General features: G+C 50.4%; 1 protein-coding gene across 1 annotated transcript in view; it reads left to right on the top strand.

Moving 5' to 3' along the window:
- Nucleotides 1-24,058, top strand: part of evla (Enah/Vasp-like a) — a 32,448-nt gene extending 8,390 nt beyond the window's left edge. Inside the window, 14 exon segments of the mRNA XM_030356680.1 lie at nucleotides 8,599-8,767; nucleotides 10,266-10,449; nucleotides 15,807-15,867; nucleotides 17,117-17,178; nucleotides 18,600-18,736; nucleotides 18,738-19,644; nucleotides 20,659-20,915; nucleotides 21,254-21,372; nucleotides 21,602-21,629; nucleotides 21,793-21,826; nucleotides 21,920-21,980; nucleotides 22,077-22,134; nucleotides 22,223-22,280; nucleotides 22,600-24,058. Of these exon segments, the coding sequence (XP_030212540.1) occupies nucleotides 8,599-8,767; nucleotides 10,266-10,449; nucleotides 15,807-15,867; nucleotides 17,117-17,178; nucleotides 18,600-18,736; nucleotides 18,738-19,644; nucleotides 20,659-20,915; nucleotides 21,254-21,372; nucleotides 21,602-21,629; nucleotides 21,793-21,826; nucleotides 21,920-21,980; nucleotides 22,077-22,134; nucleotides 22,223-22,280; nucleotides 22,600-22,637 (2,173 nt within the window). The 3' untranslated portion in view covers nucleotides 22,638-24,058.
- Nucleotides 24,059-24,082: the final 24 nt, after the last annotated feature.

Below are 24,082 nucleotides of genomic sequence, written 5' to 3'. Positions count from 1 at the left end.
CAGCACTACCGATTCTGCTAATGGATTTTGCTGATGGAGAATGTGTGTGTGTGTGTGTGTGTGTGTGTGTGTGTGTGTGTGTGTGTGTGTGTGTGTGTGTGTGTGTGTGTGTGTGTGTGTGTGTGTGTGTGTGTGTGTGTGTGTGTGTGTGTGTGTGTGTGTGTGTGCTCGCTCCTTTCTCCTGGCCTACCAGCCTGGAGGTAAGTGCTCACGCAGCGGAACCGCTCCTCAGGTCTCCTCTGTTCCTCACACTCCTTCTCCTGACCCATATTCACACTGTGTCTTTGGGCCGGTCCCGGGCCGCTCACATCACCCTTCGCCCTGGTTCAGTCCCAATTATTACCGCCCCAACATACCAGGTCAGACAAGTACAACATGAAATCAATCACCCCTTCAAACTGTCCACGCTACCCCCCTCCGCTGTGTGTTAACCGATGTATTGATAACAACATAGCTGTACTTTTTGTAGCTATCCCCAATTGATGCTACATTCAGTTGTTTGTTATACTATTGTTATTCTAAAGACGTTTATGCAGGCACTTATTTATTCATTTCACAGGTGTTTGTATGTTAAAGGCACTTTGTGAAAGATTCAGACGCGCTCACTCAATACCGACCCCTCTGGCCGGTAAGGGAAGTGCAGCCTGCTCCATCTAGCGCCTCCAGTGAGCTTATCGCGAGCTCTGTGAGTTAATCAAAACCCAATGTTGGTTATAATCATGAATAAACATTGTAAAAATGAAATGGTTATGAAAGCAGAGCCATTATCTCCACTTAGACGCCCCAGGCTGTTCTGAGCCATGGATTGAGTCGGAATGTTTCTCAGCTAAATTACAACGTGTTCATATCACGGTAATTTAAAGTGATTTATGAATGTAAAAACCCTGCAAACAGTACTTTTAATGCATGGTGATTTGCTCTATTTGTTTTTGCTAACCTGTTGTTTCAGGCAAGATATTATAGCCTGATGATATTGAACACTTTCAGGTTTTTTAACACTATTTATTTCAGAGCTACATGGCATAAATAATATCCCGTCAGCATCCCTGGAGTCCTCAATGTTATGATGGAGGAGCGCTGATCCTTAAGGTCTGGGAGCTGATGTGTAATTATGTGTGCATGTCTCATGAGGTTGTAACATACAATCTGTCCTCTCTTATTCATGAGGAGGGCAGTGGGGGGCTGCCATGCATCTTTAAGCACGTCACTGCAGTCTTCTATAGGACGGAGATGGCGTTGAAAGCAGGATGATGATATTAGCCAGATGCATTTTCCATTTTATGTTTGACGCCGACTGCCTCTTTATTTTTGCTGAAAGGGGGAGCTGCGAGGGGGAGACCCTTCCGGCACGCAGGTCTCCATTCAGCATACTGTGATCCCATCCTAAAGCATGACCTTCTCACTGTGCGGCCCCATGCTGGCTCCTGACTACAAGCCAGTAGTCACTTTACCTCCCCCTGTCTCCCTCTCCTCCCCCTGCCTCCCTCTCCCCCCCCCTCCACCGTTCACAGTTCACCAGTGGGTCTGGCCGGTGAGGCCCCAGTGTGAGCCTCGGGGCGTGGGGTTTTATGAGCCGAGCCAGCTGTCAGGTTAGGAGGTTATCTTTTGGCCTATGGAGCGGAGCCTCAGTCCATCTTCTCAGGTGGCACTCAGAGACCCTGCCCCTACCCTCTGCAGTGATGTCATGGTTCAAAACATCCCTTTGTGTTCTTAAATGCAGTTTATCACATTTTTATATCCCTATTTGAGCCTTCAAAGACACTAAGCGCTTTTGACACGACCTTAACCCGGTTCCGAGCAGCAGTTGTCTCCATGGAGCTTTCCGTGGCATTTAATTGAACAGAGCTGACCTTATCTTAGGCCAGATCTAATTGAGGTGTTCTCGGGTGTACGGAGCAGAAAGGAAATGTCCGTGGCCCACGGTTCAGGCCCGACTGAGGGCCACAAGAGTAGCAACATGCGCTCTTCATCTCCCCGTGTGTTGAATAAGCAATGTCAGTGGAGTGGAGTAGGAGTATGTGTCTCATGTCAAACTGCTCTCCCTGATACTGGAGGGAGACGGTTACCGTGGCAGCTGGAGCATGCTAGCTTATTACCCCCCAAACTGGTCCAGGAATAGGGCTTATTTTAGTAACTCTGTACCCCCAAACCAGTCCAGAAATAGGGCTTGTTTTAGGTGCTCTGTGCCCCCAAACCAGTCCAGAAATAGGGCTTGTTTTAGGTGCTCTGTGCCCCCAAACCAGTCCAGAAATAGGGCTTGTTTTTGTAAGAAGAGCCATCAGACTGTGGTGACGATGGTCTCACTTGTGAAGACCTGTCATGTGGTTTTGGAGACTTTGGAAAAACGTTCCATCAGTCGACCCTTACCACGGCTGAACCTCTACAGCAGGACTGTAGCACTTTGAAATATGACCCCTTTTCTCTGAAATACAAGCAAATAATAGCAATGTATTCTTCTTCTGACAGCCGAGAAGATATGGATTTTGAATCTTCTCAGCTTGCAGTCAGATGATATAGCCACAATACGCTGTTCCTGCTTCAAAGGGAGCTTGTCATGGTAACATGATATGCATTTAATACTTCAGGCCAGCTCAAAGAGCACTAAATATTCCCCTGAAGCAGTATGAAATACTAGTTTATTGATGTGGCTCCTCTGCCCGATTTTGAGGCTTCCTATAAATGGATTGAATAGTGAAACAGTGAAACAGGCCTTCAACCGTCATGTAGAATGAATACGTTTTAGACATCCTGTATCAGTTCTTGGATCGTTTCTACCCCCTGACCTTTCAGAGTACAGCAGATTCTGTGGGCCGATGGTTTTATGTAATGTAATGATAAACGGCGAACAATATTCTGGGCTCAGTGTTTATAACATCTTTTCAATTACATAAGAAGGCCATTGGCGGAGTAAAATGTGATGATTGCACATGGAAATGCCTGGTTCAATAGAACGAAGTCTACTGGGGAGGGGAAAGTCCAATAAGATCCTAGCTTACTCCATCAAAGTTGTTACCGGCTTTTGGGATATTATCGGGATCCAAGGAACAATGTGACTGATCGAGCAGTCACTTGGGACGTGTTTGAGAGGAACGCATACTACTAGCTACAATACTACGAGCTACTAACGCATGTAGCTGGAGGCTGGTGACAGCAACTCTAAACCCTCTCAACATGGTGGCTTGTTCTGCAGACGGTGCGTTTACACCAAGTTAGCCCAGCCTACATGATGACAAGCTGACGGGCGTGTTTGCTGTCCAATAATCACTTAGTGAAGCCTGGGCGTCACTGACCCGGGGGGGGGGGGGGGGGGTCCTGCCCCATCGGGGGGGACAGATGGAGGGACAGGAGGAGGAGGTGGGGGGTCAAGAGGCGAGGAGAGAACACTTGTGATCATTTGAATGTTAGCATTGTCCTCTGGGCCTCGGAGACGCTCCCCCTCTCCCCCATGACCAGCCTGGAGGACTAGTGATGTCACTCCCCTCCGTGGTGTTCATACTCATGTTCCCCCCGTGCTGATGTAGAGGCGTTATCCGCTGAGGAGCCATAAGAGCGGACGGTGTTCTTGTTGGGCTGAGGAGAGTCAGTCTGTCGCGTTTATTTCCGACCTTGAATCTTTCGCATTTCTGAACAGCGAATGTAAAGATAGAACAGTGAAGCTTGTTGACAGACACCGGGTCCCCGTGACCAAGACCTGTATAAATAACTTGTCTCACCCTCGCAACGCCCCCCAACCATCACCCTGCTAGCATACCTCGGCAGACCTCCGCCAGGCGATAGGCAGGCTCTGCATCTGGCGTCCCGTCGCAGACCGAGTCCCGGCGTGCGCGGTGCTGGCTAAACATGCGCAGTGCTGGGCAAACGTGCACGGTGCTGGCCAAACGTGCACGGTGCTGGCTAAACATGCGCAGTGCTGGCTAAAACTGCACAGTGCTGGCTAAACATGCGCGGTGCTGGCCAAACGTGCGCGGTGCTGGATCAACGTGCGCGGTGCTGGCTCAATATGCGCGGTGCTGTCCAAACGTGTGTGGTGCTGGAGGGCTGACAGGGAGCCTGACCCCTAGAGGTGTTGAAGGTGACAATGAGTAAAGGACTTCACAGCTTCCACAAAGCGAGCCTCGTGTTGGCTCACATGAGGCTCGCTTTGGATGTTAGCCATCCAGCAGCTGCTAGCCCTGCAGAGAACACATCGCTCCGGCGCTAACACCGTGAGGGAGCCACGCCTCCAACCCATCACGGTCAATTCATTCACATGGTCTCTGAGCTGTGTTCGCGGGGAGGATAATTGCACCTTTTGAGAACTCATCTGTGATGAACTTGGTTAATCGCAGTTAAAGGCCCACTATGCAACTTTTTTAGCCAAAATTACATTAAGTATGCAGGTTGAGAGTTATGCTGATGGTTCTGCATCCATTTCTGGGTCGATTGGTGGGTGTGTCATTTACCCATGTCGCCTCTCCAGTGAAAAAGCGCATATGCAACTTGCTCTGTTCGGACCGACACAATCCGGATGTGACGCAACGGAAGTATCCTCGAAAATGTAGTCAGATTGTAGTTTCGAAAATGCTTTACGGCACAGACACACACCCAAACATGGCACCGGCTAGATATAAACAGCCAGTTGCGAGGCAATTGTTGCATTCATCAAGGATCAATCGACTAATGGTACGGCCACACCAACCGCGTTACTCGCGTTGGATAACGCTAACGCGCCTAACCTGACGCTTGATCATTGTGTGTCACAAAAATGGTTCAACGCGCATGTGGCTGCGCTAGAGTCCGAGGTAGGAAACCCAAACGCCGCCGTGTTTGGGTGCATGATAGAGTTTAGATCGGGTTAGATTAAATAATCTCGGATATAAATAACGATCTCATCTCATCGTCATCTGTTTATCCGGGGTCGGGTCGCGGGGGGAGCAGCTCAAGCAGGGGGCTCCAGACTTCCCTTTCCCGGGCCACATTGACCAGCTCTGACGGGGGGATCCCGAGGCATTCCTAGGCCAGTGTTGAGATATAATCTATCCACCTAGTCCAGGGTCTTCCCCGAGGTCTCCACCTAGTCCAGGGTCTTCCCCGAGGTCTCCTCCCCACTGGACGTGCCTGAAACACCTCCCAATGGAGGAAGAGTGAACGCTCCGTTCACTTGCATGGACAGAGTCTCGTAACAACGGTGCGGTAAAGCGAACGCAATACCGCCCCCGCTGCTCCGATTCTCCGGCCAATCTCACGCTCCATAGTACCCTCACTCGCGAACAAGACCCCGAGGTACTTGAACTCCTTCACTTGGGCTAAAGACTCATAAATAACGATAATCGGGTTAAATAACTTCACATGGTGTGTCTGGTGTGTTTCCAGCATTCGTAGTGTTGATCAGCAGAGAAATAGTCCGCCAAGACGTTGAGGTTGCTTAGCAACCAGAGACGCTGTCCATGCAAGTGAACGGAGCGTTCACTCTTCGTCATAACTATCGAACCAAACATCCTTCACATTTACCGAGCGAACATTATGAAAGTAAAATGCACATTTCTCGCTAAAAATGTTTCCATAAACGCATTTAATGGCGTAACTATGTTACTATTTCCACCCAGAATAAAGAAAGATGTCGGCCGTATCCTTCTGTGCAAGGGTCACTACTCTCTGTCAGTGACGTCGGGTCAAGCTCCACGCTGATTGGCTATCGTCGCTAAGCGTCACGCGTTGAAAGTTCTGAACTCCGGGCGTTGGTGCTTTACGGCACAGACCCCGAAACACGGAACCGGCTCGATATAAACACAAACAACTAAGGGATTGTTATATTCATCATAGATCAGCCGACTAAAAAGAGACAGAGAAACCCAATGTCGGAGGAACAGAAGAAGAGAAAAGGGAGACTGACCGACAGAGAGGCCAGACACGAGTAAACTTTGGGCAAGCTTTTTAGGAATAGCGTGAACTGAAAGAAAAAGAAGACTGCAAATCAGACGCCGACTCGGCCGTCTTGCTTTTGAAATTGAAAGTACCCTTGGGTGAACTTTGTCTTCGTGGTATTCTTGATGTTGATAGTCTCTGTACAAATGTGTTTGCTCAACCATTTTGTTGTGAGCCCTGTAAAAATTGTTTTCTCGACCGTTTTGTTGTGAGCCCTGTATGTTTCTAGCTTGCTTGGTTGCAACCATATAAACACCTTTGTTTCCATGGGTGCTTTGCTGTTCGTCCGTCTCGTCCCCCAGATACAGACTGAATCCCCGAATCCAGGTTCTTGTTTATTTAGATTATTATGTTGGCCAAACCTCTTACACTGATTGTTCTGTTCAACCTAAGATATAACAATTATAATCTAGGATATAAATTCTCCCCGTCAACTATAAAAAAGGATGGATTTATGTTTATTGCAATACAAATACACCATTTTAAAAATGTATAACCTTGCCTACACTTTATGAACATCTACTTCGGACATGGCTCCACGCATTCGCCGGCTTCTTTGAAAACAAATGCACATGGCTCGCGTAGAAGTGCATGGGGAAGGGTCGTCAACGAGTTGTTACGACAGTGTTGTGAAATATCTACTACGAAGCTGTAGGGGGCGCTGTGTAGAGAAATGTGCGTGCCAAAATCAAGAAAACAGCCAAGGAATGCCCGAAGTTGCATAGTGGGCCTTTAAACTGAACCCTGTAATTAAGTGTCCAAAATTATCTCTTCGTGTTCAGGGGGAAGACTTCCCTTTGTAGTTATTTGTAGAAGTGACGTGTGTGTTTGTGTGTGTTTGTGTGTGTGTGTGTGTGTGTGTGTGTGTGTGTGTGTGTGCGTGTGTGTGCGTGTGTGTGTGTGTGTGTGTGTGTGTGTGTGTGTGTGTGTGTGTGTGTGTGTGTGTGTGTGTGTGTGTGTGTGTGTGTGTGTGTGTGTGTGTGTGTGTGTGTGTGTGTGCGCGTGCGCTTGCTTGTTTTCTGTCTGCACTTCTCAGCTTGTAGCCCTCAATCAGTTTGTTGATGAGACACTTGATCACACACCATGTGATTACCCACCGTGTTATTACCCAGAAGGTCCACACACACCCATGCGGTTGCTGGCTCTCAGAACGCTCAGCGGTGTGGATCTTGAACGCCACACTAAAGGCCTGCGGGGAAAGGGGCGGGGCGTGTCCTAACGTTGCAGTAGGCTGGTTTCCACGGTTTCCAAATGGCTGCCCCACCCTCTCATTGGGAACTGGCTGTCATATTTCTATAGTGGAAACATTGTTATTATCGCTCAAAGGACTTAAGTTCTGGTGGTTTCATGAAGTGGCTCTCTGCCCACGAGCCAACCCGCTGATGTGGTAGTTGGGATCCTGTGAATCCACTCATATTGTTGTGAATGCGGTTTATTCAGGAACCGTCATGTGTTGTGCTAATAACGTTGAGAAAGGTGGGGTCACTATCTCGACCCTGTGAACTCACGAGCTAACCACACATGCCGCTTTCACACCAAAAAGAACCGAGAGCCAGTTCCGGGCTGGTGCTAGGGCCAGTTCCAAACTGGTTCCAGCCTTACCCCAGTTAAGAACCGGTTGGTTTCACACCGGCCAGAGCCAGCCATGGAGCCGGCGTGAGCAACGTCATGACGTCACTGCAAACGTCTCGGCTAGTGAGCTTGGACAGAAGCATACGGCCGACATCTTTCTTTATTCTGGGTGGAAATAGTAACATAGTTACGCCATCAAATGCGTTTATGGAAACATTTTTAGCGAGAAATGTGCATTTTACTTTCATAATGTTCGCTCGGTGAATGTGAAGGATGTTTGGTTTGATAGTTATGACGAAGAGGGAACGCTCCGTTCACTTGCATGGACATGGACTCATCTAGCTGCGTTGGCGCGTTGACGCGTTGAACCACCACACAATAGGCGCGCAGAAGAACCCTCGCGCCAGTTTCAAACACAACAACAACAATTTCGTCTTCGATTCAATCCGTGTATGGTTCGTTCTTTGAATATTCCGATTTAAAACAAAATCAGAAAAAAACAATAAAGAACCATACACGGATTCACGTCCATTGTTTACTTCGGTGTTTTAAAAAATGCCGGTCTTCGTTGGTCTTCCTGTTTATGAAGGTACGGATAACTCCGCCCCCTGCCCCCGGCGTAAAAGCGGTTCTAGTTCTAGCCCAGCTCTAAAGTGGGGCCAGAGTTGAACCGGTTTTTAGGGGCCGGAGCCGGTTCTTTGGCGGTGTGAAACCAAAGCCCTGGCCCTAGCTCCGAACTGGCCCGGAACCGGCCCCGATTTTGCGGCGGTGTGAAAGGGGCAACAGTAGTGGTTCTGTATAACTGTTCAGATACGCACCGTACAATTCGTATCATAAAGAGCTTGTATCATCAGAATTTGAACTTAAAATATATTCTTCCTAAAACTGACGACATTTTGATGTTTCTGGATGAGCTTTATTTTTCACCGATCTTTGTCGGATTTACGTTTCAACCACTCGTCCATTTTCTTGATTTTATTTAGTCTATCTTTAAAAAATTGAAACTTTCTACTTTTTATTTTTAAGCCCTCTAAGTCGCTGTTGATCCAAGCTCCTGCTAGCCAGACCGTGTGAAGCCTTCCTCCCCTAACCCCGTGTCTCGTTCTCCTCCTCTCCTCCTAGTGAGCAGAGCATCTGCCAGGCCCGGGCCTCCGTCATGGTGTACGACGACGCCAGTAAGAAATGGGTTCCCATCAAGCCGGGGCAGCAGGGCTTCAGCCGCATCAACATCTACCACAACACCACGAACAACACCTTCAGGGTGGTGGGCGTCAAGCTGCAGGACCAGCAGGTAGGAGAGAGGCCAGCGTGTTGCTTTGTGTCGGCTTCCTTTACTGTACTGAGCTCCGAGCCGACGTCCACCACTGAGAACGGAGCTCTTTGAGAAGGCTCTGTTCCCAGGAGACAAAGCAGAAGTCAGAGGAGACGATGATGTACAAGTGCCTTGTGGGTGAACATGGTTGTAATCATGTCTTGGGGTCCAAGGATAGACTGATCAATTTTTATAGAAAAATGTTTCTACATCTTGTAAATGGTAAAGATCGATTTATACAGGACTTCTCTAAACAGTGGCCACTCAAAGTGCCGTCCAATTATTGTCCGACATTCACACATTCATACACACATTTACAAACCGACGGCGCAGTTCCCCATGCAAGGCGACAGCCAGCTCTTCGGGAGTAAGAGTGAGGTGTCATGCTCAGGAACACCTCGACACTCTAGCTATGAGGGGCCAGGGATCAAACTAGCAACCTTCTGGTTATAAGTTAACCCGCTCTACCACCTGAGCCACTGCCGCCCCATCCAAACATAAATTGACATATACTGTACGTACGGGGCCTAAAGGTGACCACAAGGGCTCTTTGAGGGTCACCCAATTTGACTGCATTTGATTAGCAAAGGAAGACGGCAGGTTTACTTACGTCTCTAAACAAAGCTGGCAGTAATTTGAAGCCACCGCAGATTGAAGACATCCAATGCCGTGATTCATCTGCATTAAGGGTCCAGTCTCTGTCGAGTTGAGTGGCATCTAGTGGAACATACTTATATAACATTGTGATCTCAGTTTTTATTAGTGTATAATCCCATAAAAATAAGAATCGTTATGTTTTCGTTACCTGAGTTTGATCCCTTTTGTATCAACGTGGGAAGCCCAGAACGGAACAAACTAGAAAGAAGCGCAAGGAAGAATGTGTTTTTAAGAAAATGTGTTTTGGGCTAAGTTGTAGGAAGGAGGGGGGCGTGTTGTCTCCATGGCTACGACCCATTTCTTATACATTTTTAGTACCGTTGTTGTGTCTGAGCCTTATAATGAGTGATGGATATGAGAGGTGCCACATCATACATAGCGTTATATAAGTGTCCTAGAAGATTAACACTCTCTCTGACACAGACATCAATAATACCGTTGGCCAGACAGAGCTCCACACATCCACACACACCGTGGCGTGATACATAGTGAGAGAGTGACGGCAACATTGGGGAAATGCTTTCGCTCAATCATTTATGTCCGTGACCTTATCATAAAGTTCAGGTGTCACTGAACTATTCAAATGCTATTGCATTATTAAACTGTCTAAGTGAAAATAGATATGAAATATGTATATGTGTGTGAGTGTGAGTCCAGAGATGTCACTAAACTTTGTAGCAGCGAGTCAGTTCAGTGCGGCTTTGATTTTGAATGAAACATGAGAGACGACGACCCAGACTCCATGTTGGTCCATAGGGCTGCAGATGGTCTCATGGTCCCCCCCCCCCCCCCCCCCCCCCCTCCTCCATCTCCGTTTCAGGTGGTCATCAATTACTCCATCGTCAAAGGCCTCAAGTACAACCAGGCCACGCCCACCTTCCACCAGTGGCGGGACGCACGCCAGGTGTACGGCCTGAACTTCGCCAGCAAGGAGGAGGCCACCACCTTCTCCAACGCCATGCTGTTCGCCCTCAACGTGCTGAGCTCGCCTGACGGGGGAGGAGGTAACCAGGGCTCACAACACTGATAACGCTGGTACCACTGGACCAGTGATAACGCCGGTACCACTGGACCAGTGATAACGCCGGTACCACTGGACCAGTGATAACGCCGGTACCACTGGACCAGTGATAACGCCGGTACCACTGGACCAGTGATAACGCCGGTACCACTGGACCAGTGATAACGCTTGTACCACTGGACAAGTGATAACGCCGGTACCACTGGACCAGTCATAACGCTGGTACCACTGGACCAGTGATAACGCTGGTGCCACTGGACCAGTGATAACGCTGGTGCCACTGGACCAGTGATAACGCTGGTACCACTGGACCAGTGGTACCCTTTACTGGTGCACTACATGTCTTATTCCAGAATAGATACGTAACAAGACAATGGCTCTAGCTCTACCAAACGTGGGATTAAAAACACATTCCTGCTGTCGCCGGACAGCAGGAATGTGTTAATGTTTTCTTTAATGTGTTAATGTTTTCTTTAACTGCGACAGAATCTGCAGTTAAAGAAAACATTTAGAACTCTTTTTTTGATTAACTCCGAAAGTATGACGGAAAATGGTAACAAATAGTACTTACTACGGTACTTACTACAGTACTGGAATAATAGTTCTGCTTATTTGGGCTCAATGTGGGACTAAACATTTTGACCACATTGCTAGCTTGAATAACGTGAGCTTAGCGCATGTGTTCACCAAAGTATTTTATGAGCTAGAGATATTTATTTCTTAGTATTGATGGACATGTAGCCACAGCCTCTGCGATGTCATGAGGAGACTCCCTACAGAGTGTTGATCAAGGGTCAGTGTTGTGGTAGACGGATCCACACTGCAGTACAAACACTTCTCACTGTTGAAGGGTTTTAGTCAAATCCACATGACTTTACATGCAGGCAAAATGACTCCTGCTTTCTTTCCAAAGGAGGCCTGCCTCTCTTTACCCCTGGCATCCCACCCTGCTAAGCTGTTTGTGTCTATGTTATTGATCTCAAAGGGGATGCCAAACACACCATCCAAACATATGACACTCAATATACATTCATATATATGTATATAAATTTCACCGTATAGTACTGCAAATCAATTCATTTCAAGTAGGGGCTAGTAGGGGCTGTATGTACTGCTAACCTTTGTGATATATATATAATCCTTAACAATAACTATAATATGTAACAGTGGAGGAAGTAATATTTTAAAGTTAAGTAAGCAAGTAATGACGGACATATCCATCGAGTCAGAAGCCCCCACTTCTGACCCCCCACCTGCCACGCCCGAGCCTCCCCCCTAATCCTGTGTGTGGGCGCAGGCCTGCGTCTCAGACTCTAACTGTATGCGACTATCTGTCAGAAATGGTCAATGAGACGTCTTCTTTTCAGAATGCAGTATCGTATTATCTTCTGAGCTGAGGCCTGCTGCCCTCTGGTGGGGATTTGTGATTACTGCAGCATCATTGTTCTTTTTTCTTTTCAAGCAAAGCATATAAAAAAAATGTAGGTGAAAGGAGAGACCGTAACCACTTATGACTTCATAAAGAACCTCATATTGTACTTTGATTTTTTTATATGGCTGACCCGAGATTGATTAAAACTCGGGTCAGCATTAGCAGTCGTTGAAAGTAACAGAAATGAGCCAAACTAGGAGCTGTGTGTGTTCATGTGCAGTGTCAGGGGGTGGACATGGATGGCTTCTATAAATTATGTTAGACCGTAACTCTATTAGACACTCAACCCAACTCTTGGTCTACCAAATCTTTTCTAATTGGCTCTGGTTACAGTCTACTTATAGTGTGTGTGTGTGTGTGTGTGTGTGTGTGTGTGTGTGTGTGTGTGTGTGTGTGTGTGTGTGTGTGTGTGTGTGAGCACTTGCACAAGTGTGCAGGGAACTTCTGTGTAATATTTGTGTCTCTCTGCTGTCATCCAGTCAATTTTTGTAGCGTTCCTATTGGTGGGCAGCTCTGTCTAAAATGCCAGGGAGCGGTCTGGTCTTACCCCCCCTCCTCCTCAGTCTGGCTGCATTTGGCCCTGAGATCATGGCCCCCCCTCGCACAAAGCTCTCTGGTCTTGGGATAGCGGACCTCCGCGCTCCGCAGCGAGCCCACCGTCTTTCAGGCCGACCTCAGGGTGTGTTGCGTGTCCCGTAGCCGTGGTACCCGGGACCCTCTCACTGAGGCGGCTGATCTCAGGTGGTACCTGGTCTAGCGATGCCGGCTCTGGACGTAGCCTCGGGAAGTCTCCGCAGGGTCTCCTCGGCCATCATTCTCCTCAGTGAGTAGCCCCTCCGGTGGAGAGCCGAGCAGAGGCTCAGAACGTCTGCCGTCTTCACATGTTCTTAGGTCAGCAGTAGGGCATTCTGGGTAACTACAGGATTCACACACAGTGTTGTACGCTTTTGGATGTTTTTGCCTTCAGGGAGACCCTGTCGAAGTGTCATTGTTCCAGCTGTTACAGAGTGAAGAGGAAGGTTGTGTGTTCTGCTGCTCTGTCTGGGGATGGAGCCCTGTTTACCATAGAGATCTGTCGGGAACATGTCATTAGAAAAGGATTTTAAAATGATAAATGAAACAGGGAATTTTGTTACTAATTATATGAGTGTTTGGGGGATGGGGAGGATTCATATTCCACCCTCCCCAAATAGTACCCCAGCAGCGTTGGGCAAGACCCCCCTTGCACACACACACCTTGATTAAACATAGCCCCAATATACGAACATTCAACCCACCTTACACGCACGCAAGCATGCACATGCACACGCACATACACCCACACTTACACACACACAGACACTCACTAAGACAGAAGAACACACACACCCACAGACAGAAACACACACGGAGAGAAACACAAACACCACGAAGACAGAAACACACACCCACACAGAAAGACATAGAGAAACACACGCACACAGACATTGACATACACTAGAGACACACACATAAACAGACACACAGATACACGCACATTTGACCCCCCCTTACAGACACACACACACACACAAACAGCGCTTATGTGTCTGATCAAGCCCTTGGTCTTCCTACGATCACCGTGGCAACAACAGGCTAACACCCCCGCTACCCAAACACATACTCACATGCGCACACACTCACACGCTCACACACACACATATTTCTACATGTTCAAATGCATGGCGCAGCAGAGGTGGATAATTGGCTCGATAGGTCCAGCAGGTGGCACAGGTGGTCTGCTCAGCCACCTCAAACAGGTGCTTCAGCAGATAATGAGGGGAAACGTGTTCCTAGTCAGGGCCGGGCCGGGCCAGAGTCATGACCGGGGTCCGGTGGTATCCTGGGGACTTCAGTGTGTGTAGATGAAGGGTGTGTCTGTGGGGGCCGGTGGGTTTGTGTGTACACGACACACACACACCGTGTTCTCCATTGTCTCCACTGTTGACCGTCTCTCAGGGCGAGAGTTCTGCTGTTGCCGCCAAACAGGGAGAACAGAGAGTCTGTCAAACCTGTCTCCACGGCCCCCTTACCTCTCTAGAGCAGAGGTCATGCCCCCAACAGCCCCCCCCCCCCCACAACCCGCACAAACAGACTTGTGATGGTTGGCGTTCTCTGTCATTCCTCCTCTGTTCCAAGATGGAGGCTGTTACAGAGCCAGGGGAGTGTTGACATGTGTCATCATGTGACACACTCCCCGTGTTGCTCTGGCAGCTGAGCCTTTAATCACCCCCGCCACACAAGCAGGGATCAGAGAGTGAGGTAAACAAGCAATCACTGTGTCACCGCGTCTGGCTGACTTCACCCACCAAGCCCTTTTTAATAGCAGTGAAAGGGAAACAATCAGTCCACCCAATGAATTGCTCCAAGGATTAATCACTGACACGCACCGCACTCACACACACACACACACACACACACACACACACACACACACACACACACACACACACACACACACACACACACACACACACACACACACACACACACACACCGGTTTCCAGTGTGATTACCCGTCACACAGGCCCTCTACACTCTGCTCCCCCTGTGTTTTGACTTACTGGTAAACTAGCACTTAACCAGTCCATACACCGTGATTGACCTCTTCACACCATCGTTTCATCCACTGCCTTCACTAACAAGGAGTTCTTAGACACTGCAGAACTTTAACTGCAGTCTAACGGCCGTGGGCTTTAGCATCCGGTTGCTTCCTGTTGACTGCCCCCAGTCCCCCCGAGACACAGCGGAAACATCACCCTCGGGTGCTCTCCCTTCCCCGCTGCGCCGCTGCCTTTTAATGGCTGGTATTCTGGTGCTCTGGCGGGGCTCAGAATAGGATTCTTATTGAGGAACCCAGCGGGGGGGGGGGGGGGGGGGGGGTCCGGAGGTACTGGCTGCAGTCAGCTGGTGGCAGTCAGCTGCGCTTCTGTGGCTTTTAAGTCCCACACACACACACACACACACACACACACACACACACACACACACACACACACACACACACACACACACACACACACACACACACACACACACACACACACACACACACACACACACACACTTATCTGTGTGTGCGTCTATGGGATCAAAAAGGTGCATGATAGTGACAGATGCATCCTCTATAAAGGGAGCTTAACCAGTATTACTGAATCACATTGGAAGGAGCTTCTTGCCTCTGATAGGTTGGACAGTTACCATGCAGAGGGTCCATGCTGTCAGTCTTCTCAGTGAGCGGTTGTGTGAGGGCCGGCAGTCACGCTGATAACAAACAGGTCTTTGAAGCGCTCAGGAGGTCCTCTAATGTATTATTCTGTGTTCTGATCTTCCGCGTTAAAACCAACATCGACCGCCGAACCACACTTTACAAGTGACAGTTACTACAAGTCATATAACTTTACATACGACTGTTTCTGGTTCGCTGCAACAGGTTTATGGAGCACTAAGTCACGTGTGCTTACATTGAGCTCACTCACAGAGTATGTATGGGGCTTTCATCAGAGCGGACACCCCATCGAGATAGCAACACCTGTTGTTATCTTGAGTGGTATATCACGGTTGTCAGGTAGAGTCTGATCAGACGCCTCAGTGACCAACCATTCGCCTTATCACCCCGATAGGACAGGCCCTGCCCACCCACCGCTAAAGGCTAATGGGTTGATCTGTTTCCATTACAGGAGCAGCACCTCCCTAGCCTGATTCTGATCCTCAAGTTCAAAATCAGAGGCAAAATGATCAAATCCCCCACTATAAACAGGTGGATGAGCTACTGCAGTCTCTTCTTTCCTGAAGTCAGAGTTCTTCTCGTATTGACGTATGGGATTATAGGCGTTGATAGGTCATGGTTCTCCTGGTCTTACTGTCCTTTCCTGTTGTGTTTCTTCCAGGTCCTGTTCAGGTCCAGAGGCAGAATGGTCCGTCCTCTGAGGACAGCGAGGCACAAAGGAGGTGAGCTCTGCTGCCATGTTGAAAACACTCCCCAAAAAACTCCCACAACACTCCCAAAACACTCCCAAAACACTCCCAAAACATTCCCGAACACTCCCAAAACTCTCGCAAAATCAGTTTATCCCAACCCTGGAACACTGGCTCGACTTCCACTTCAACGTTACATAACTTTGAAAACTACGAGGAAAATGATAAATGAGTGGGCTGCTATGTACACATTATACTGTATCGCCCATGGAAGCCTCATTGAAGGCTTTTGAAGTGCAGACCTACTTTATAGTGATTATAATCACCTTGCTTGAGGCCATAGTCTCCCCTCTTCTTTTCCCAAATTGGTTTCCCCTGAGAGAGACCCCAAGGTTTGGAGGAACACCTGAAGCATTCCTGCTACCTTCTCTCTGATGTTACCTATCTTATTTCTTTACATGAACCCAAGCCCTACCTGTTGTGTAAGGATAAATACAAATGTGGTTATGAATTATCTTCGGCTACTGCTCCCTTCACTATACTAGTCCAAGTCAGCTCTACACTGGTACCAGTCAGCTCTACACTGGTACCAGTCAGCTCTACACTGGTACCAGGCAGCTCTACACTGGTACCAGTCAGCTCTACACCGGTACCAGTCAGCTCTTCACTGGTACCAGTCAGCATTGCACTGGTACCAGTCAGCTGTGCACTGTCTGTCAGCGGTGCACAACAGTCAGCTCTACACTGGTACCAGTCAGCATTGCACTGGTACCAGTCAGCTGTACCCTGGTACCACAAAAATGTAGACTGGTACTAGTAAGATGAAGACTCCCGGTCAGCTGTATACTGTTCCCAGATGGAAGGGACAGACTGGTCGGGTCTGGCCCTGGGGGGGTCTGGCCCTGGGGGGGTCTGGCCCTGGGGGGGTCTGGCCCTCAGAGGTCTGGCCCTGAGGGGTGTGGCCCTGGGGGGTCTGGCCCTGGGGGGTCTGGCCCTGGGGGGTGGGGCCCTGGGGAGTCTGGCCCTGGGGGGTCTGGCCCTGGGGGGTGTGGCCCTGGGGGGTGTGGCCCTGGGGGGTGTGGCCCTGGGGGGTGTGGCCCTGGGGGGTGTGGCCCTGGGGAGTCTGGCCCGGGGGGGTGTGGCCCTGGGGGGTGTGGCCCTGAGGGGTCCGGGCCCGGGGGGGTGTGGCCCTGAGGGGGTCTGGCCCTCGGGGATCCGGCCCTGGGGGGTCCGAGGTCCGTCCCTGATCCCCGTCCCCCGTGTGTTCCTCTGCGTGTTGCAGGATGCTGGAACAGCACCAGATGCAGGCGCACAAGGAGAGAGAGCGCAGGACGTCAGGATCAGGTGAGCCTAAACAAATAGACCCGCACCTTGTTAAACACACAATCACTCAACCAGTCGGGCTCTACCTGCACCCAAACACACACTCAGGACGCAGCACACCCTGCTTTGAATGCGGGCGGACTCGTCTGCGGTCTGAGGGCGGGTCGCCTGGGAGGCCCGACGCTTTTGCAAACCAAACGTCCACCGCAGTGCAGGTGTCGGCGAGCGCCTCGGCTGGCCGCACATTGACATGTTTCCTCTTCCGGCTGACGGGCCGGTCCACTGCTGTCCCGGGGTGAGGGGGACAGCGCGGTGGGTCCTGAACTGAATGGTCCCGGGTTCGATCCCCTGATGCCCGCAGCCTATCTGTAGACGTCCCGGAGCGAGATGCCGTGCTCCCTGCCCGCTCCTAAATGGCATGTGTCTAAAACTCTCTCTAAGGTGGATGAACGCATCAGCTAAGCGAGGACTAAACCACTAAACAGACCCCTGTACTAATACTATAGGCTAAACATACCCCATAGTAACCACAACCATCCCCCACAATGCAATGCCCCATGTATTCCGACGTAGATTGAACCCGGCACCGGCGGTGCCTCCCCCCACTGTCCTGCTCCTCCCTGCCTGTGTGCCCCCCCCCACCCCCTCCCTTTTACCGGAAATGTCCAATATACCCACTCCCCTCCCCCCCCCCCCCTTCAAACCTGCACACAGGTTGAAACCCTCCTCCACCTCCTCCACCTTCACCCTATCGCCTGCACCCTGCAACATGCCTTACTGCCATCCGCTGCCCCCCAGCTACCGTTGGGGAGGGGGGGGAACATGCTACATGCTACATGCTTTCTCAGTCATGGCTCAGTCATGTTGCGTTTTGCTTCTTCTTTTTCGTTCCGATGTTTGGGTTCTTTTGATTGCTCCTGATTTCTCTCATCTTTTTACTTGCTCGGTTGCTCAGTGGGTTGCTTCTCATCCGTCTCATGTTTTGCTCTCTTTTCTTTTGTTTTTTCTTTGTTTGTTGCCCTCCTCCTCCTCGTCTTCCTCCTCCTTGTCCGTCCTGCTCCTCCACGTCTGTATCTCTGTGTCTGTGTTGTTTCTCTCTCTCTCTCACTCTGTCTCTCTCTCTCTCCCTCTCTGCCTCTCTCCCTCCTTTCGTTCTCGCTCTCTCTCGCTCTCGCTCTCTTTATTTCTCTCTCACTCACTCCTCTCTCGCTCTCGCTGCCTTGCTCTCTCTCGCTCCTTTCCTTCTCTCTCTCACGCTCTCTCGCTCTTTCTCTTTCACTTTCTCTTTCTCTCTCTCTCGCTCCATCTCTCACTCCTTTCGTTCTCTCTCTCTCTACCCCTCTCCCTCTCTCTCTCTCTCTCTCTCTCTCTCTCTCTCTCTCTCTCTCTCTCTCTCTCTCTCTCTCTCTCTCTCTCTCTCTCTCTCTCTCTCTCTGTCACAGTCGTCTCCACTCTCCAATATAAAGTCGCCACCCCCCCCACCCACCCTGACACTCCGCCCGGGTACAGACACTACAGGGCTAGCACCCTGCCGCCCTCCTACGTGCGCGTGGCCTCCTCCTCCTCCTCCCCCCCCCTGCTCCTCTGCCTCCTCCTCTCCCTCCCAGGAGAGGGAGGCCTCCAGGGACACGGGGCAGCTGTCCTCCCAGCTCTCCACCTCCCTGGCCTCCGCCTTCTCCCCCGTCCAGGGCGGGGTCGGCACCCAGGGCCGGCAGGTCCGCCAGATCCCCCTGTCCCCTCCCACCATCGCCCGCCACTTGCACCACCAACAACAACAACAACAACAACAACAACAACAACAGCTGTATCAACAGCAACAGGAGATCGTTCTCCCGCCCAAACACGGCACCTGGTCCGCCTCCCACATGTCCCACATGTACGCTCAGATGCAGGCCGCCGCCGCCGCCCAGTCCCCCCCGGTCATGATGGCCATGCCCGGGAAGCAGGCCCCGCCCCCGCAACCCGCCCCCCCGGTGGCCCTGCCGCTGCCCCCGCTGAGCTCCAGGCCCAAGCCCCCCCCCATCGACACCAGCCTGGCCTCCCAGCAGTACGCCCAGCACCTGACCCCCCAGTCCAACGGCCTGCCCGAGGAGTACTACTCCCCCCACTCCCACCACCTGCCCGTCACCCCGCACTACTGCGAGGCCGTGCCCATGCCGCCCCTGACTGGCTCTCCGGCCCAGGCCCCGCCCCCTCAGGCCCCGCCTCCTCAGGCCCCGCCCCCTGGCCAGTACCCCTCCAGCTTCCATCCTCAACAGCAAATGCAACAACAACAACAACAACAACAACATCAGCTACAACAGCAGCAGCAGCAGATGTACCATCAACAGCAGCAGCTGTACCAGCAGCAGCAGCAGGTTTACCAGCAGCAGGCTCTGCCCCCCTCCTCCTCCTCCTCACCCCCCTCTTACACTTACGTGTCTGATGGGGGCTCGCCCAAGAAGGCCCCCTCCCCGGTGCCCCAGCAGGCCCCAGGGGCCCGCAGCAGTAAGTATGAGGAGAGCAGAGAGAGCGGAGGAAGGAGACTCTGCAGTATGATGTTATGTGTGTGTGTGTGTGGGGGGGGGTTTGTGTGTGTGTGTGTGTGTGTGTGTGTGTGTGTGTGTGTGTGTGTGTGTGTGTGTGTGTGTGTGTGTGTGTGTGTGTGTGTGTGTGTGTGTGTGTGTGTGTGTGTTGCTAGCAGCTGTGTCTTTCAGCATGAGCATATTGTGAACCTGGTGCTAGAGGCAGCCCCATTCTCTTCATCATGCCCTGCAGAAACATCACAACAACTCCCAGATCAGTCAGCCGTGTGTCCTGGAGAATTCCTCCAGCCGTAGTGACACACAAGAATGAAGATAGATTAGCCGGAGAGAATTGGCATCATAACAAATCTGAACTGTGCTTACTTTACGTTGTCCATCGCTATGATGGTCATGCATCTTAGAATAACTTATTCATAGATTTGATGATGACATGAGGGCATGTTCTTTACAACAGAAAAAGCCCAGGAAGGTTTCCTGCTATGAATACAAACACGAAACATATTGAATCTTTTGCATATTAAAATGAATGCAAATTGTGACCCAATGCACTCATACCCTTTTAAAGAGGAAGGCGATCTGAGCGTAGATTACTAATGTGCCTCATTTGACAGAATGAACAGATAAGAAGAAGTAGATTTTAATTAAGGGGACAAAGTCAAACAAGTTTTTCCTGATTACTGTGAGACAGATTAACGCATTCTGTAAAGGCAAACCCTGAAGAGTATAACGCCATAAAATACCTCTGACCTTATCGGCGCTCCTGAATGACTAACCTGCTCCCACCTGTTGTCACATAACAAAGCCATTCCTCCCAGGGAGCGGTGTTCCCAAAGCCTCGCTCCTTCCTTAGCCCTCCCCGTGTCCTCCAGGTGGATGAACGGCACCACATCAGTACCCTGGGCGCAGGGAGGACGGCCAGTCCGCCTTTTGGTCCATTAGGCCTCCTCATTAACACTCCTAACTCTACCACTCCCAGGTCCCCCTGTCTCCGCAGGTCACCCGGCGTCCATGCTGTCCGTAGCCCCCCCCCCTGCCCCCGTCCTACCGCCCATGGCCGGACCGCCCGCCCCGCCGCCCCCTCCGGGGCCCCCGCCCCCTCCCATGGCGGTGCCCCCGCCCATGCCCCCTCCGCTGCCCGCCGGCGGAGGCCCTCCCGGGGGCCCGCCCGGGCTCATGCAGCCCGCCGGGCTCGCCGCCGCGCTGGCCGGCGCCAAACTACGTAAAGTGCAGCGCGTGAGTATCACACTGGCGGACCCCCCCCTCCCCCCCCTCCTGCCTTGTTTCTCGCTAAACACGTTTTTGAAGCAAAGAGGTCAGGCTTGAGGTACCTTTGTTCTTATGGGAGAAAACCCACATAGCGAACACCCTCTGAGATAAGATAACATTTATGGACCCCTGGGAAGGAAGCCAAGCCGCACTCGCACAGCGTGCTCATGGGTGTAACGCAGCGTGCGTCTCCCAAGGCAAACACCGCAGGTGCACAGTAAACACGGCCCCGTCGGAGGCCCTGTTCTGAGCCTTGAGCGCCGCTCCCGGGAGACCAATCGTGTGGATCTCGTCTCCCCCCGTAGGATGAGAGCAGCCCCCCGGGGTCGGGCGGCTCCCGGAGCGACTCCAACCGCTCCAGCGGCGGCAGCGGGGGCGGAGGGGAGGGGCTGATGCAGGAGATGAACGCCCTGCTGGCTCGGAGGTGAGGACAGGAGACCCCACGGCCGTGGTGTCACTCACACGCTCCTCTGTCACTCACACGCTTACACTGCTGGGAAAGAAACATGAGACATAAACCTGCTAGACCCGGATGTGTTGTTGATGTTGTGATGTTATCTATGGACCGTGTTGGTGCTGTTTAAATGTTCTCCTTACTTTTTCTGATCCTTCATGCATGATTGATTTCTTGTGTCTGATTTGTCTTCTCTCAGGCGGAAAGCATCAGAGAAACCTGATGAAGTGAGTATCTGTCTATCGGAATAGTTCTCCTCTTCCTGTCTTGGTACACTTAGAATTATCGCGCAAACAGGCTAATGTTACCAGATTCCTGGCTGTAGAAGTGCACACATTAAGGTCATTGATCGCTGGAACTGTTTGGTTCTCATCTCCTTCTGTTCTACAGGACGACTCCGGCGGTCGTGGACAGAATTCTACAGGTACAGAACCGTCCGTTGGAGAAACACCTCATCTGCACACACGCGTTTGACATGTACATTTTTAAGCTGATCTCCTCTCTCTCCCCTCATCAGATGCCCTGAAGAAGCCGTGGGAGCGGTCTAACTCGGCTGAGCGCTCCTCGCTGGTGTCTAGGTCAGTAGGGCGTGAGAGCGATCCATCACTGTGTACCCTGGGCTCCCCGCCGTGAGCCGATGGGTCCTCATAGGTCTGGTGTGTCTTGTGTTGCAGAGTGAGGCCTGTCGGCAGCTCCAGTGAAGCAGACACAGAGTTCGACAGAATGAAGCAGGTCCGGTGATGCACACTTTCACTCCTCCTCGTCTCTTTAGCTGACATGATGTCTACCAGGGAACTAACGCTGAGCTCTTTCTCTGCAGGAGATCCTGGATGAGGTCGTACGTGAATTGCATAAAGTTAAAGATGAGATCATCAATGGTGAGAAAATACTTCAGTACCCAACTCTCTACCCAACTTCATATTGCAGCTCATGTCACTTATTTCGATAACAAGAAATTGCTCTTCTGAATGGCCTCTACGTTAATTCTGAAAGTGCTCTAAAACCTACCCTCTGCGATTTGACTCCATCGCTGGCTCTTCAAGGAATTCAGCGTTTATTGATTGTCCTCATATTGTTTAAGTGTAAGAAAGTCTAGCAATGTAAGTAATGTTTTGTGATAACAAGAGCAGTGTAGCGTTGAGAATCCCAAGTTTATCTATCCTTCAATCCAGCCACCTTGTCTCCTGTCTCCTGCAGCCATTAGACAAGAGATTGGCAGAATCAGCACGTCCTAGTGTCTCCTGAACACCAGTGGGAGGAGCCAGAGGATCGGCAGACAGTCACAGACCTCAGGAATGTTTCCCGCCATGTTTCTGTGACGCCATGTTGAACAGTCACTGAGCCGTGATGGAAGTTACAGAAATGCTGCGCCAAACATTTCTCAATCTGCCGCAGAACAGAGGCATGAGGAAGCAGTGGAAACAGAGCAACGAGACGAGACGAGGACATCGAGGGAGAGGAAAGTGAAACGTGTGAGGGATGTGCAGGTGTGTGCGAAAGGACTTGGCTGAGAGGGGGAATATGGTGGCGGTCTGACACTCGCACTGAGTTTGGTTTTGTCACCCGCTCCGCGAGAGACCGAGAGACTCCGTCAGCCTAGGGTCGCAAAGCTATTCTTTTCAGTCATAAGAAAAAACACAAACATTTTTCTAAGTTTTTACTGTTTTATTTAAAAATGCTGTGATGATGATGATGATGTTGCAATTAATGACAATGATAATTTGATTGATATTGTAGGAGAAACCACCCTTGCACATACTTTGTCAGCCTTTTATATTTTCAACTGTTTCTATTTAGTTGTCCCGTAGTCAAACCTTAAAGGAACAAAAAGCACAATACGGGCAGACAAGGTGTTTCAGACGCACCTGTCCAGTTTTCAAACGCCGTTGCGATGGCCTTGTTCATATTGACATGTGGTTCTATCCTACTCAAAAAATGTTGGGTGCCATGTAGCTGAGTATCTCATTTGATCCAGAAATGGATCTTTAGATAATCCCCTGCGTCCAAGGTCAACAATAAAACCAGAATAACTGGATCTCCCATTCCAGTCCAGTCCTGCTCCAGTGTGATCCAGGCATCACGCGGAATCAGGTTGAATCAGGCTGAATCAGGTGTCTGTGTGGGGGGGTCAGAGCAGCTGAGCGGATGGGGGGGGGGGGGGGGGGGGGATCATTCAAAAACAGGCCCATAACTGTAAATGTGCCACCTCTTTTTTGCCTAGATATTAAACAATGTAGTTGTAACTATTAGTCACCCTATGCTTTGTGAACCTTCCAGATATGCATGAAACCCCTCACTATAAATTAGTTTTTCATTGGGTTTATTAAAGAAGGATTTGAGGAGATAGAACGGTCCTCGGTGGTACACTTACCATTGTGGTTTGTTTCCTGAGGATGCCCCTTTCTCTATACAGATGAAGTATCTTGAACAACGGTAGCTGTTTAAAATGTAATAGGTGGTGCTGGCAACATAGAAATGTGATGGCTTGAAATGTGCAGAAGGGGTAGTGGTACGTGACAATGGCTAAATGTCTGTCTGAAGAGAGTCGTCAATTGAATTGATGGGTTGTGGTTTCATTCTATCTGCTCGCCAATACCCCTCAAAGTCTTGGAAGTGAACTCATTCAAACAAAAACAATATACCTGTCAACAATTAACATGTTCAGTTGTGTGGTTTATTT

This window comes from Gadus morhua, chromosome 5 (genome assembly GCF_902167405.1).
Source record: "Gadus morhua chromosome 5, gadMor3.0, whole genome shotgun sequence".
NCBI classification, from domain to species: Eukaryota; Metazoa; Chordata; class Actinopteri; order Gadiformes; family Gadidae; genus Gadus; species Gadus morhua.
This window is presented reverse-complemented; position numbering and strand designations above follow the sequence as displayed.